The sequence below is a fragment of the Equus asinus genome, chromosome 22, assembly GCF_041296235.1.
Source record: "Equus asinus isolate D_3611 breed Donkey chromosome 22, EquAss-T2T_v2, whole genome shotgun sequence".
In the NCBI taxonomy this organism is placed as follows: Eukaryota; Metazoa; Chordata; class Mammalia; order Perissodactyla; family Equidae; genus Equus; species Equus asinus.
Window position 1 is genome coordinate 53,996,365 of NC_091811.1, and position 14,197 is coordinate 54,010,561.

General features: G+C 50.1%; 1 protein-coding gene across 1 annotated transcript; it reads right to left on the bottom strand.

The window, feature by feature from the left end:
- Positions 1–5,608: 5,608 nt before the first annotated feature.
- Positions 5,609–13,179, bottom strand: KRT2 (keratin 2). The gene is made up of 9 exons (XM_044755567.2): positions 12,482–13,179; positions 11,268–11,482; positions 10,857–10,917; positions 9,943–10,038; positions 9,150–9,314; positions 8,699–8,824; positions 7,792–8,012; positions 6,637–6,671; positions 5,609–6,537 (listed from the first exon to the last, which is right to left on the bottom strand). The coding sequence occupies exons 1-9, from the start codon at positions 13,115–13,117 to the stop codon at positions 6,047–6,049; spliced, it is 2,046 nt and encodes a 681-aa protein (XP_044611502.1). The 5' UTR covers positions 13,118–13,179; the 3' UTR covers positions 5,609–6,046.
- Positions 13,180–14,197: the final 1,018 nt, after the last annotated feature.

A 14,197-nucleotide genomic window follows, 5' to 3' on the forward strand; every position in this document is an offset into this window, starting at 1 on the left:
GAAAAGTGTTATGATGTGTTATTAAAACTACAATGAGCTAATATACACATCCATAGACTGGCAATACCCATTGTTGCAGAGGAGGTGGAACAACTGGAAGGCTGATGGAAATGTAACGCCAGACACTCCCTGCCTAGGAGGGGGCGTTCTGGGCCTTGTGGTAAGTGGACATTGAATTTCATAACAAAATGCCAAATTATTTTCCACAGTACCTGTGCAGTTTTGCATTTCCGACAGCAATGCGTGAGAGTTCCAGTTGCTCCGCATCCTCTCCAGCCCTTGGTATTTTCGCTTGTTTGTTTTGTTTTAGACATTAAAACAGCTTGTAGGGTCTCATTGTGGCTTCAGTTTGCATTTCTCTAGCGACTAAAGCTGTTGAGGATCTTTTCATGTTTTTATTTACCATCTCTGTCGCTTTTCTGAAGAAGCATCTGTTCAAATCTTTTGCCTATTTCTTTCTTTCTTTTGTATTGAGGTAAGTTTATAATGTTATGTAAATTTCAGGGTGTGCATCATTATGTTTTGACTTCCTTACGTCATATTCACCACCAAAAGTCAAGTTGCCTTCCATCACTGTACAAATGTGCCTTGCCCATTTATACTGATTTGTTTTGTTTTCTTATTAATGAGTTTTGAGAATTCTTTATATATTTTAGATACAAGTCCTTTATCAGATATGTGTTTTGCAAATGTTTTTGCCCAGCTGTGGCTTGTCTTTTCATTTTCTTTACAGGGTATTTCACAGAGAATAAGTTTTTAATCTTGATGAAGTTTAATTTTTAATCTTTTTCTCTTACAGCTTATGATTTGGGTGTTGCATCTAAGAAATCTTTGCCTAACCCGAGGTCACAAAGACTTTCTCTTATGGTTTCTTCTAGAATATTTATAGTCTATATCTGACTCTGTATTCGGTTTCATCAATCTATGTGTCCACCCTTTAACCAATACCACACTGTCTTGATTACTATAATGTCTTGAAATCAAGTAATCTGAGTCCTCTAACATTTTTTTTCAAAATTATTTTGGTTAGTTCAGGGATTTTGCATTTCCATGTACATTCTTATCAATCTCTACAAAAAATCTTGCTGCAATTTTGATTGGGATTTTATTGAGCATAGATTAAATTGGGAAGAGTTGACATCTTAGCAATATGAGTCTTCCAATCCATGAATATGGTTTCTGTCTCCATCTATTTCGGTCTTCTTTGATTTCTCTTATCAGTGTTTTTCAGTTTTGAGCATACACATGATGCACGATTTTTTTTTTGCCTGTATGTCTAACTATGCTTTCCTGGTGCTATTGTAAACGATACTGCCTTATTAATTTCAATTTTCAATTGTTTACTGCTAGTTTGCAGCCTGTAACCTTGCCGAAATTCATGTTATTAGTTCCAGAAGCTTTTGTACAGAATCTTTGACATAATCACCTCATAAACAAATGAAATCAGTTTTATTTCCTCCTTCCAATCTGTATGATTTTATTGCTTTGTCTGGCATTATTGCGCTGTTTAGGAATTCTGGTATGTTGCTGAGTAGGAGTAGAAACAGCAGGTATCCTTGTCTGTTCCCAGTCTTAGGGGACAAGCATTAAGGCTTTTACCATTAAGTATGCTAGCTGTAGGTTTTTGTAGATGTCCTTTGTCAGGCTAAGGAAGTTCCCTTCTACTCCTAGTTTGTTAAGTGTTTTTTAATCATGAAAGGATGTTGAATTTTGTCAAAAAAATGTTTTGCCTCTATTGAGATGACTTTATATTTTTTTATTCTATAATATGTCAATATGGTGAACACATTAATTGATTCAATGAGTGTTGAACCAGCCTTTCATTTCTGGGATAAATCTCACCTGGTCGTGATGTATTATCTTTTTAATAATTTCTGGATTCTACTTGCTCATATTTTGTTGAGAATTTCTGAAACTATATTCATGAAACATTTGGTCTTTAGTTTCTTTTTTTATAATGTCTTTGTCTGGTTTTGGTGTCAGGGTGTTGCTGGCCTTATAAAACAAGATGAAATGTGTCCCTCTTCTATATTCTGGAAAAGTTTATATAAAATAAATTATTTCTTATTAATAATTAAAATTTAATAATATTATTTAAAAATAATGTTATTTTAAAAATTTAATAAGTATTAAAAATTTTAAATTTCTTAATAATTAATATTTCTTATCAATAATTAATATTAATCTTAATAATAATTAATAATTAATAAATAAAAATTATTTCTTAATCAATCCCACATATCCTTCAGTGCCTGCATGTAAAATCATGTCATCTATGAAGCTTTCCTCAGTCCCACAGTACTGTCTATAACTCTGGTAATGATAGTAACAACAATAAGTGGCCTACGGCACTGCACTCTTATGATGGCGCAGGTCCTATGGAATAAACATTTGGCGTTTATTATTGTGCATAACATCCCCAGAAACACTGAGCTCAGAGTTGCTAAATAAATTGCCTAAAGTCACACAGTCTTTCATCTGATCATCAATTTTTTATTGAGTGCCTACTAAACTTTAAGGTACCACGAACTAAACCCAGCACAGTCTGCTCGCTCAGCCTCCCTTAGTGTTTCTCAAAGCCTGGCCCTTGCATCACCAGTATCAGAAGCCCCTAGAAGCTCGTTAAAAATGCATATTTCCAGACCCCACTCCAATCCTCTGTAGTGGAAACTCAGGGAGGAGAGGGGGTGTTGCAGGCAGGAAAGTGCATGCTGAATGAGGTCCCCAGGTGATTTTAAGGCACCACTGTACTCCCGGAGTAGCTCTATATTACACGCTGTCTTATTTCAATAGCTATTTGTAAAGTTCTCATCCATCCGCTAGCTGGACTGTGAGCTCCCCGTGGCATGCTGTGTCTTGTGAGTGTTGGTATCCCCAAAATAGCCAAGTGCAGTGCCCTGCCCACAGTCATTGTCCGACAGACAGTTACAGAACTACAATGAAGCGGGGTGAAAACGACGCAGAGCTTCAGATACTCGTGCCCATCCACACGCAGTGCCTCTCGGGCTGGGTACCCAATCCCCCACTGGGCTGGGAGGCTGGAGGAACGAGACCGGCCCACCCAGCAGCACAGACAGGGCTCTTTCATCAGAGCTGGGGGGGCATGTAGCGATAATCCCCTTCCATCTCCTTTAACCCGTGCAGAAATCCAGCCTTGAGAGGAGAGGTGACTGGTCCAGTGTCGCACAATGATTCCCCCAAGAAGCAGCTCAGCGTTTAAGTCTCGCAACTCCCCGAGACAAAGCCTTGCCCACTTCTCAGCTGGTAGAAGCATGAGCATTCCCTTCAAGTGGGCTTCCTGGAGGAGGCAAGCTGTCCAAGGACTCTCATTTGAGTTGACAGGGAAGAAAGAGTTTGGTGCAGGGGAGGAAAGAAGCTCATTTAAATTCCTACTAAGACTCACTCACTAGCAGAGAAAGGGAGGGAACCACAAGAGGGAGGGTGTCCCACATATTCTGCAACCTCATCAGGATATGAATAGTTAGCCTAGTTCCCTACGGAAATAGAGCTCGTAGCATCCTTCTGCCTGCGCCCATCTCCCTTTTGAAGCCCAAGACCTGACGAGTCACTTACCAGGTTTGACGGAGGACGGCAGAGGCCCTGGCGGGAAGGGTGTGAGCCAGATGCTGGACTCGTCTCCTGGGACTCCTAGGAGGGAAAGGGGACTCTGTCCCTCCAGCTGACCCCTCAGTCCATTACCTGCTTAGAGACGGATTCCTTTCAGCCCCAGGCCCGTGCCCCTGAGTGAACTTGCAAGGCTAAATCAGCTACTGGAGTCCAACGTGAGCATAACATGTGTCTGAGTCCATCTGAAAAGAGGAACTGAGGCCCAGGCAAGGAGGAGTGAGGAGCTGCTCACCACAGACGGAGACTCGCACCACTGAGTCTCAGGCAATAAACCTGCCGTCTTACCTGCCTCACCTCCTTTCCCCTCAGAAGGTTACCAGAACGGCTCACCGTTCCTGAAGCCTTTATAAACAGTGTGTGAATTGGGGGTGGAGGCCTGGTTTCCACGCCCACCCTGAGCCTATCTATTTCCTTACCCACCTGGGAGGTTCAGATTCACAGACTGCTAAAGCTCCCCTCCGGCCCCAGATGTCTGGGACAGTAGTCCCTGGCTAAGGTCACGTTCGTGAGTGTGTGGTATATACACCCTAAAACAGCCGGGCCCCCTACACTTCTCCTTCCCAGCCTGCGCCCTCGCGTCCACAGACCTCTCCCACCTGACCAAGGCCTGGGCAGCAATCAGGGCCCTTCTCTGAGTGGCAGATCATCCTAGAATAGTCGGCCTCATGTACTGCCATCTTGCCACCTGCAGACTTCAGACCCCTTCCTGCCCTGCACCCTCACACCTGGGGCTGGTGGTCTGGGGATGGGGAAGCCATCTATTCCCACTAACACTTGCCTCTGCATTTCTCAAAGCCATCTCCGCAGCCTCTAGGAACAGGGAGAGGCTCTCAGACTCAACGAAGTCCTCACCAAGGGTTTGAAGCTGGAGTCCACTGAAAGAGCAAAGAACCCCCGGGCTCTTTTTTCTGAGGTGTTTTGAGCCACATCTGCTGCTTCTGAATGCACGAAGTTGACGTGACCCCACCTAAGCTACCAACTCCCATTTGGGCAACTCTGGCCAGTCTAAGACCAACCCCAAGAGCCCATCCCACCTGCCTGGCCCTTCCTGAGCTCCCAGGAGGCCCCGGTCAGGGGACAAGGCCATTTTGGGGGAAGAGCTGAAACCGTCTTCACACCCACGGGAGAAGGCTGCCCTGACTGGGCCGTCACGGGTAGAGGCTCCCAGAAGGTTGCTGGAGGAGGAGACGAAGAAGGGTCCACTATCTGCTGAGTGTGTTGGGGGACTTCTCTGAAGGAAGGGGGGTTCTGAATGTTCTGTGAAAATAGCAGTCCTATCATTTGGGAGATCACTGCACAGTCCTCCAGAGACTTTTCCAGATACGCTCCTTCTGTCTTGTTGGGAGGCCCCACGCCCCCCTCACGGGGGACAGGGAGCCCATGACCCGTCGAGCTGAAGACATTCTGCCTTGGAAGCTCAGAGCTGCAGACAGCCTGGATGGCCACTCAGGGGGCTCAGCCAGTTTGCCCTGAGGAGAAGGGGCCTCAGATGAGAGTTCTTGTCACAAAGGGCAGGGGGTAGGGGGCAGTCTGTGGGAAAAACCCACCTCTTTCAGAGCTAGAACCTCCTCTTCCAGAGCTGGAGCCCCCTCTGGAGCCGCCTCCAGAACCGTATCCTCCTCCATTTGTTAAGAAAAATGGCTTTTTCTGGGAAAGAGAATTTCCACAAATCCCCCTATCAACCTCCTGGCAATATCTCAGTCCCCAGGTCTGGCAAATACTTTCTGAGAACATCACACAGCTCCCCTGACTCCAGGGCGAGCCCCTCCTCATCTCTGTTCTTAACATCTTCCACAAGGAAATATCCTTGGCTTCCCCAAGCCATACTACCTCAGGGCAATATGTCCCTCCTCCAGGAAGCCTCTCTTTCATGTTTCTAAATCTCTCCATCTTCTGGTGTCTTGAGTTAGACAGTGATGAGTCATAGCTCCTGGCTCCCTACTTCTGCCAGGGCTCGACATGAAACACACATCACACGTGATGAATTGCAAACAAAGTTTATTGTGCAGACACCACGACCACAGCACTTTAGATACAGAGCCAGCAGGAAAGGCTATATAAACAGAAACTTGTTTCTCCGGGGGCACTGCTGGGGGAACGCAGGCTTGGAGATGGCAGCCTCAACAGGACACTCCTCAGGAAAAGGACCCCCAAGTGAACAACGCAAGGAGGGGCCAGGAAGGGGGCCTGGCTGGAAGCACAAACCTAGACAATGCAGATTCGTCCTCAGGGGACACAGGGTGTCACTGGCTGCAACTAATTGGTTTAGAGAGAAGCTATTTCAAAAATTGTATGGGGGCATCCCTTTCCTCCAAATGCCATCAGAGGTAGATGACAACCTTTGACTTGCCGTCAGTTAGATGTACAGAGACAGGCTTCTACATTCTGGAGTGGGAGAGTCAAGGGCGGGACTCCATCTTTATCTAAAAGAGAAGGTCACGCTGGAATCGCAACCTTCACCTGAGCCAGAACCACCTCTTTCAGAGCTAGAACCTCCTCTTCCAGAGCTGGAGCCCCCTCTAGAGCCGCCTCCAGAACCGTATCCTCCTCCAGAGCCAGAGCCGCCTCCAGAACCATATCCTCCTCCAGAGCCAGAGCCTCCTCTGGAGCCGCCTCCAGAACCGTATCCTCCTCCAGAGCCAGAGCCTCCTCTGGAGCCGCCTCCAGAACCATACCCTCCTCCAGAGCCAGAGCCTCCTCTGGAGCCACCTCCAGAACCATATCCTCCTCCAGAGCCACAGCCCCCTCCACTGCCACCTCTGGAGCTAGACGCTCTGCCTCCAGAGCTGTAAGCGCCACTTCCAGAGCTGTATCTTCCTCCCCCAGAACTGGATCCTCTACTTCCAGAACCATAGCCTCCAAAGCCAGCCTTGGCTGCCACGTTTGAAGAAATCGTGCTGCTTGTCACAGCTGCATAGAGAGAGATTGTGTTACCATGGAAGACCTAACCACCTCGGCCCACCTCCCCCGACTCATGCCCACAGGACAGGACTGCACCCCAACACTTACACACAGTCATGTTGCTGCTGAGGTCTCCAGACATCCTGTCAGGGAGAGAGAAAAAGTGGCTCGTGGCAGAGCACTTGGGTTCTGCATACATGTTGTTTTACAACTTCCACCTACAAACGTACCGGTCAGCCTCGAAAATCAGCCCCCAGGGACCTACAGACCCCCTCTTCTGGGCTGCTGAGATCACAGAGAGGCGGCAGGCCCCACATTTCTGCACAGCCTGCCATCCCAATCCATCTCAATTGTTTAATCTCATAAAACTGATCAAAAAGGAAATGCACCTCTGACTTTGCAACCCATTTTACATTTATATCTTAGGGAGATATGTTCAGAATCCAAGCCACGCCAGGAAATTTGAGATGAGGCTACACTGTGAACCTTCCATTAGGAAAGAACTGCATGTCCCTGCAGCCTCCCCATCCTGCAGCCTCCCCATCCTGCCCCCCGCCCCACCCTTGTCTGCTTCGTCTGAAATCTTTCCCACTTCCTCTGGTGACAGGAGGCATGGCCTCCAGACAGGCACAGAGCAACAGCCTGAGCAAAGCCGCTCGCTCCCTGTCCCAGCAGCTCGCTGGGGGCCTGGGGCAGCTCTGTCCTTCCAGTTGCTTTAGCCAGATTAGATCTCTAGGGATGCTGATAACAGACAAGGGTCTCAGGACACAGAGGAAGGAAAAGTTCCCTTTGGGTAGATTGAATAATGGTTCTGTTTGTCTTCCAGAAACCTGCAAAGAACCAGGTCTGGCGCCAGCTCCAGGTGAGCATGACTCAGCCGGTCAGCCTGTTCCAACACATGAGCTCCCGGTTCTGGGTCACGAGGTGGAGGGAGAAGAGACACCGTATAGACCCAGAGACCGATGCTCCAGACTGTCCACGACTAACCTGTTTCCATCGCGTTTTGCTTCCTCTTTCAGAAAAGACCAAGATTAATTTCTTGCTTAATTTAAGTTCATTTAATTTGCCTTGTTAGTTGTTCCATACTGATAAGCCTACAAATGTATACAATAATGCTTTGTATCCTGAATCTCAGCTTGGGGACAGAGTGACGTCAGCTCTCGGTTGTCCCAGGCCCTGCCTGCCCCCCCCCCACACTTTCCCCATCTTTGCCTCCAGCCCTGGTTCTCAGAGGGTACCCTCTGCCCTCCCAGTGCCCCTCACCGGCACTCCTCGCCCTCCAGCAGCTTGCGGTAGGTGGCGATCTCCACGTCCAGAGCCAGCTTGACGTTCATGAGCTCCTGGTAGTCGCGCAGCAGCCGGGCGAGGTCCTCCTTGGCCTGCTGCAGGGCCTCCTCCAGCTCAGAGAGCTTGTGCTGGGCGTCTTTGAGGGCGTTCTCTCCCCTCTGCTCAGCATCGGCAATGGCTTCTTGCACACTCTTACACTAGGAGAGAAGGTGTCTGTTTATACACAGTGGAGTCTGCCTGGCAGACAGGGAAAGAGAAGCAGAGGCGTTTAGGGTGTGAGAAGCCAGAATCACTGGGCCTGGAAGCATCAGGCCCCTCGGAGTTAAGGCAAGACACAAACAACTGTGCTAAGACTTAATGCCATCTTTGTCATCATCTTCCCAAGTCACCTTTGACTGCGCCCTTATGCTTTCCGCATAATGACCTCCGACCCTCACCACCTGGGGCTGGGGTCCTTATCCCATTTTATAGTTGCGAATGAAAACATTCCATGTGGACTGCTTCACAGAGCTTCTGTTCCTGAGGGAGTCGACTCTCTGCCCCACATTATCTCTTCCAAAGCTAATGTCCACCCACAGGCCAGCTCCGTGCAGCACTGCCGCCCTCCATCACACAGCCGGCTGCTGCGCCACGCAGAAGCACGCAGCTACGCCTGCCCGCCACGGCCAGTCAAATGGCCTCCTGCTTTGTTATTGTTCTCTTTCACTCGTGGAAGCAACCAAAAAGTGAACAGGATTCTTTCCCTCCACTGATCCTTACTTTGGTTACTCTCTCTCTCTCTCTCTCTCTCTCACACACACACACACACACACAAAACCACCTGCCCCACTCCGAGCCCCACCCAACCAGTGGAGCTGCACGGGTCCTCAGGGCCGCACCCCACCTGCTTCTTCACGTGGGCGATCTCCCCCTTCAGTCTCTGGATCACGCGGTTCAGCTCGCTGATCTCCACCTTGATCTCTTTCAGGCTGTCTCCATGCTTCCCAGCAGTGACCTGGAGCTCCTCATACTGCATGGAAAGAGGGGGACGGTTGCAGGTTGGAGGAAGCTGGGCTTGAGCGAAGGAAAGTCTGACAGCGGTTCAGGGAGGGTCAACCACACTGGATGTCATGGCTGCATTCATGGGACGTAGGGGGCCATCACACACCCCTCAAAAGGACTCAAGACCATTCTTGACTGAGGGCATTTGGGGTACTGTGGGCCCCCTTTCTTGAGAATAATGCCCAACATCCATTAGACAAAAACAACAGTAATCTTACTGTGCCCTCTCCGGCTGGGGTGAAACCCAGCTTGTTAGAAGGAGCTGTGGCTCTCCCTGCTGTCCTGGCACTTGCCTTGCTGTGGTACAGCGCCTCGGCCTCCGCCTTGCTCTTCAAGGCGATCTCCTCGTACTGGGCGCGGACCTCAGCAATGATGCTGTCCAGGTCCAGGTGCCGGTTGTTGTCCATCGACAGAACAACAGACATGTCGGTGACACTCTGTTGCATCTGGGACAGCTCCTGCAACACACGGGAGGGCTGGCCATGGCTCCCCTGCCCACAGCCAAAGGCAGCGAGGAGGCATTCCCCTCCCCGGGGTCAGGGAGATACACAGACTCTCAGACGGAGCATGATAATTCCACAGATGAGGTTTCAAGCAGCATAACCACCATTCCTAGGCCTCTGCTAAGATTGTCCTAAGAATTACAGAAGAGAGCAGTCCATATTTCTGAGCCTCCTAGTTAACAGCCTTCCCCACTTACGCAGTTTTCATCAGTGCGTCCCAGGAAGAAGCCTTTAATTTTACTTCCTGTTTCAGAGGTCAAGTGTATGCAGTTGGATGGGGAGGGGGAGGTATGTTACATTCTGACCCGGAAGTATGTTGGACATAGGGACAGGAGCAGGCGGGGTCTCTTCCCAATAGGAGCTGGACATTTGGGGGACAGAGTGAGGGAAAGTGGTCTTGGTGTTTTGTGAGAATCAGAGGAGATGTCCCTCTCTTCTAAGGCCCCTGGTGGCCTGGAATGATGACAAGTTGGCATCAGACAGTCCTAAATCCCACTCCTACCACTTTTTCACCAATTGGGAAGGACCTGCCTTTGGTGGGAAGGGTGGGAAGTAGGGGTCTGGCCGGGAGCAGCCTCCTTACCGCATCATAGAGGATTCGCAAGAACTCAAGCTCCTGGGTCAGCACGTCCACCTTGGCCTGCAGATCTGCCTTGATCTTGTAGGCATTGTCCACGTCCTGCGGGAAAGGTCAGGGGCCTCTGGTGAAACTCAGCCCCAAGGCCGCCTTACAGCCTTCCATGTCTGGGCCCTGCCCTCTGTCTGCCCATCTCCTCATCCCAGTCCCTGTCAGCTGCTCTCCAACAGCCCAGGTGTCTCAGGTGACCCACGTGCCCAAGGACCTCATTTGGCATAGAGTCCACAAAGCACCTCTGCTTGGGGCTCCAGGCCCACGTTCACTGCTCACTCCCCCGAGACCATCAGAGCTCTGATGAGGACAAGCTTTGCCAACAGTATCTCCTTCCTGCTTTAGACACTGTGTGTTCCCACTGTGGGGCACAATGGCCTCTGGTGATTTTAACAGTCCTCGCCTCTCCCATCCTGTCTGTCCATCTCAATTCTCTTGAATTTCTCTGGATTTTACACCAAAGCTTCTGCCCGAACCAGGCTGAGGACCCACTTTTGCCTTCTAGCTCAAACCTTTGTCAGCACAACTGACGGGCTCTTTAAGCAGGCATTCCAAGCAAAGTCCCAGTCCTTCCCCAGCTCTTTCGAAGAAGAATAAGGTGCTTTCTGCGTTTGCACCTTTCAGCGTCCAATACAGGCTTTAAGTAAGTTATTGGTGGGAAACGTTCCAGCAAATTCAGAAAACATCCCCAGAAGCTTGAGCTACAGAGACGCCTTTGTTTCCCTGAGAACCTGACATGTCCTCACCTCGAGGCTTTCCCTGGACACTGCTGTTCGCCCTCAGAGCTCTTCTGTAGCCCATTGGTCTGGACACAACGGGCTTCTGAAGCCCCCTCACTCCCACCCCAGCCCTCACCTTCTCTTGCTCACCTTTTTAAGCGTCACAAAATCATTCTCAGCAGCCGTGCGCCTGTTGATTTCATCCTCATACCTGTTGGGACCCAGAGGACAAAGCTGTTCGATTGCTTCTAGATTGTTTGTTTTTTTCTTCTTTCCCAACTGGATTCACCCAAAATACTCCATTCTCTGGAATCTTAAACACTCTTCAACTGTCTAAGTTGGAACTATGATATCCCAAATGAGGATTTTTTTTTCTATGAATTAACTCTCAAACAGAGAAAACACATGATCTCTCAAGCCCTAAATGTCATCCTCACAAAAAATCAACAAGTTACAGATTCTATGAGCACAAAGGCACTTGGGAAATGAGGGCCTTTCCTGGGAAAGGTCTGGAAGCTCAGATCAATATCTATCCCACTCAGCACTTGCTCTGCCACCTACTTCTTCTTAAAATCCTCCACGAGATCCTGCATGCTGTTCAGCTCTGAGTCCTGGGACGTTCTTTCTGCAGAGAGCGTGTCCACCTGTCTCTTCAGCTGGGCGATGAACGCCTGGAAGATGGGCTCCAGGTTGGAGGTGCGGGTGCCCACATGGATCTGCTGCAGCAGCTCCCACTTGGTCTGCAGCACCTGGTTCTGCTGCTCCAGGAACCGCACCTGCCGTGACAGAGGGGACGCACATGAGTGCTGGGCCGCCCTTCCCACCAGCTGGCCACACTCGCAGAGCCTGCTCTGGTCCCGCTCCTGGAGGTGGAGAAGTCTGCCCAGCTTCATCCTCACCAGGGGGATGCCGGCTCATGCCGGGCAGAGCTTCGGAGCTTCCTGCCTCCACACGTGGGAGCTTCTCCAGACTCCTGTGTGACAGCTGGCACTATCCATGGAGAGAACCCTTTTTCCTACTTCACCTCCCACTTTTCCGTTTGCAGCTGCTCCCAGGACTCCAGGCCATTTTCCTCCCGCATTTGAGTTGAATTCCCAGCAAACCTCCCAGGAATTTTGGGGAAAACCAAACATAGCCATCCATTGGCTCTGCTCCTAAAAGCACCGAGTGTGACTGCCCTAGAGGGCAGGGCACCTCAGTCTGCTTCGTACGAGCCTCGTGAGTTCCTTAGACAGGCTCCTCACACTTGAAATAGGAGAAAATCCTCTAACACCCCAGAGCGACACCAACAAGGACTTTATGGGTCACAAAACTGAGATTGCTTCTCTTGAAGGGAGGGACTTCATCCGTCCCCAAGCGCATATTTCAGACTCAGCTTCTCTGAATTTTATAGAGTAATGACTCCCAGGGAAGGAAGGACTATCTTGGAAGGTGTCTTCCCAACCCCTTCCAAGACCCGCCGTCACACAGTCTGGACCTGTCACTCCGTTCCTTGTCTCTATCCGTTTTCCTAAGACTTTCAGAATTTTCCATAAATGTTATTCATTAAGGTTGAAACAACAAAGCCAAAGGCACAAATAATTCCTAACTGCAGACTGTCGGGCAAGAGGCAGCCCGTGAAGCCAGCATCTGTCCTATGTGGATATTGCCCATAGCCCAGTCTACTGTGAACACACCGACTTCTAAAAGAAACGAATCCCTGTTGTTTGCCTTGCAGTTAGCGCTGGAAGTAGGGCACCGTGAGCATCCGACGGAGCCCGCTTCTCGTGACTCACCTTGTCAATGAAGGAGGCAAACTTGTTGTTGAGAGTTTTGATCTGCTCCCGCTCCTGGGCCTTCACCTTCTGGATCTCTGGGTCCACGCCCACGTTGAGAGGCTGCAGGAGGCTCTGGTTGATGGACACTTCGTGGATGCCACCACCAGGGAATCCGCCAGGCCCGAAGCCACCGGGACCCCCAAAACCTCCAAAGCCGCCGCCGCCTCCAAAGCGGCCTCCACCAAAGCCGCCGCCTCCAAAACCGCCACCTCCAAAGCCGATGCCACCTCCGAAGCCACTGCCACCTCCAAAGCTGATGCCACCTCCGAAGCCACTGCCACCTCCGAAGCCACTGCCACCTCCAAAGCCACCTCCGAAGCCACCAAATCCACCACCAGAGCCAAAGCTTCCGCCTCCTCCAGCCACACTAATGGAGATGCTCTTGCTTCCGCCAAGGCCAACAAGACTCCGGCTGCCAAAGCCACCTCCACTGACGCCCCTTCCGCCACCGCCATGGCGGCTCAAGCAGGAGAAGCTGCTGGTGGATCTCCGACTCCCACCAGAACCCACAGCCGAGCTGCTGCTGAAGCCTCGGAATCCTCCACCTCCTCCTCCTCCTCTTCCTCGAGATCTGCTTGAGATCCGACAGCTCATGATGCCTTTGCCCAGCGAGGAAAGTGGAAGGGTTCTGAGGAGAGTTGAGGCTGTTGGGAGACTATCAGGGTCCCCTTTTATACTAGCTGGCTAGGTGTTGGTGCTCATGGGTGTGGACCCACTTATGCATGGGTTTGGTCTACCTGGAAGCTACTCCTAATGAGTGATTACCAAGCTAATAACCATTTAAAAAATCAACTAATCAGCTTCATCCCAGAACTTGCTTTGATTGCAAACTCTTCCTGTTTATCTGGGCATCTGACATGCCATTGTATTTTTGTAAAATCATCAGAAGAGATCGGGATGCGGGTTTCTCAATCTGAAAAGGGACCTTCTGCAGGATGCTGCTCCCCACTCTGGACCAGCCCAGGGGAGGCCAGCTGCCACTCGGGCCTGTGCAGTCTCGCCAGCCCAGATCAGCTGATGAAAGAGATGACAGGTTTAGAGACTGTCGGAGCCCCTCATTCTTAGTCTTAGCACTCTCCTTGCCTTGCCCTCTGCCCCAGGGAGAGTTGCCAAGCGCTTTCGTAGAGCATAAATGTGATGTGCGGAAGTAAGAAGCCTCTTACAGAAAGAATTTGGCCGAGGATGCTACAGAAGAGTTGGCACTCTTCCAAGTATGTTGACTCTTTCCTTCCCATGCGACACCAGGGACGCATAAGAGCCAGGCACCAAGGAGAGGAGAATTGTCTTTCCTATAACCAGAAGTTTATAGAACCATGAACTCTGTCATTTTTCTACGTGAAAACTGAGAGAACGAGGGGTTGTTCCTCGGTCTGTCTCATTCCGGGGCACCCAACGAAAGGTTGCCATCAAAGGCTTTACACAACTCCAAGGTCCCGGTGTATATTGATTCAGTCAGGAATCACCGATTCTGCTAAGAGTTAGGAGGCCAGGTTCCTCATGGTACCCAGAGGTGGGTGAATATCAGAAGACCCATCGAGCCACCCACTGCACAGAGCACCCAAACGTCAACTCACCCGCAGTCCAGTCATTTGTCCGTGTGGCCAAAGGCGTGGGAGAGGCACTGTGGAGTGCTGGAATTGAATTTAAAGTCAGAAGTTCTGGGTTTGACTCCCA

What these genes read in the sequence shown, in the direction of transcription:
- KRT2 (XM_044755567.2), bottom strand. Translation starts at nt 13,117, where the DNA reads ATGAGCTGTCGGATCTCAAGCAGATCTCGAGGAAGAGGAGGAGGAGGA. An exon ending in TCGCCCACGTGAAGAAGCAG is followed by an intron (nt 8,013 to 8,698) that starts GTGGGGTGCGGC and finishes CTTCTCTCCTAG; the next exon opens with TGTAAGAGTGTGCAAGAAGC. An exon ending in CAGCAGCAACATGACTGTGT is followed by an intron (nt 6,538 to 6,636) that starts GTAAGTGTTGGG and finishes CTCTCTATGCAG; the next exon opens with CTGTGACAAGCAGCACGATT.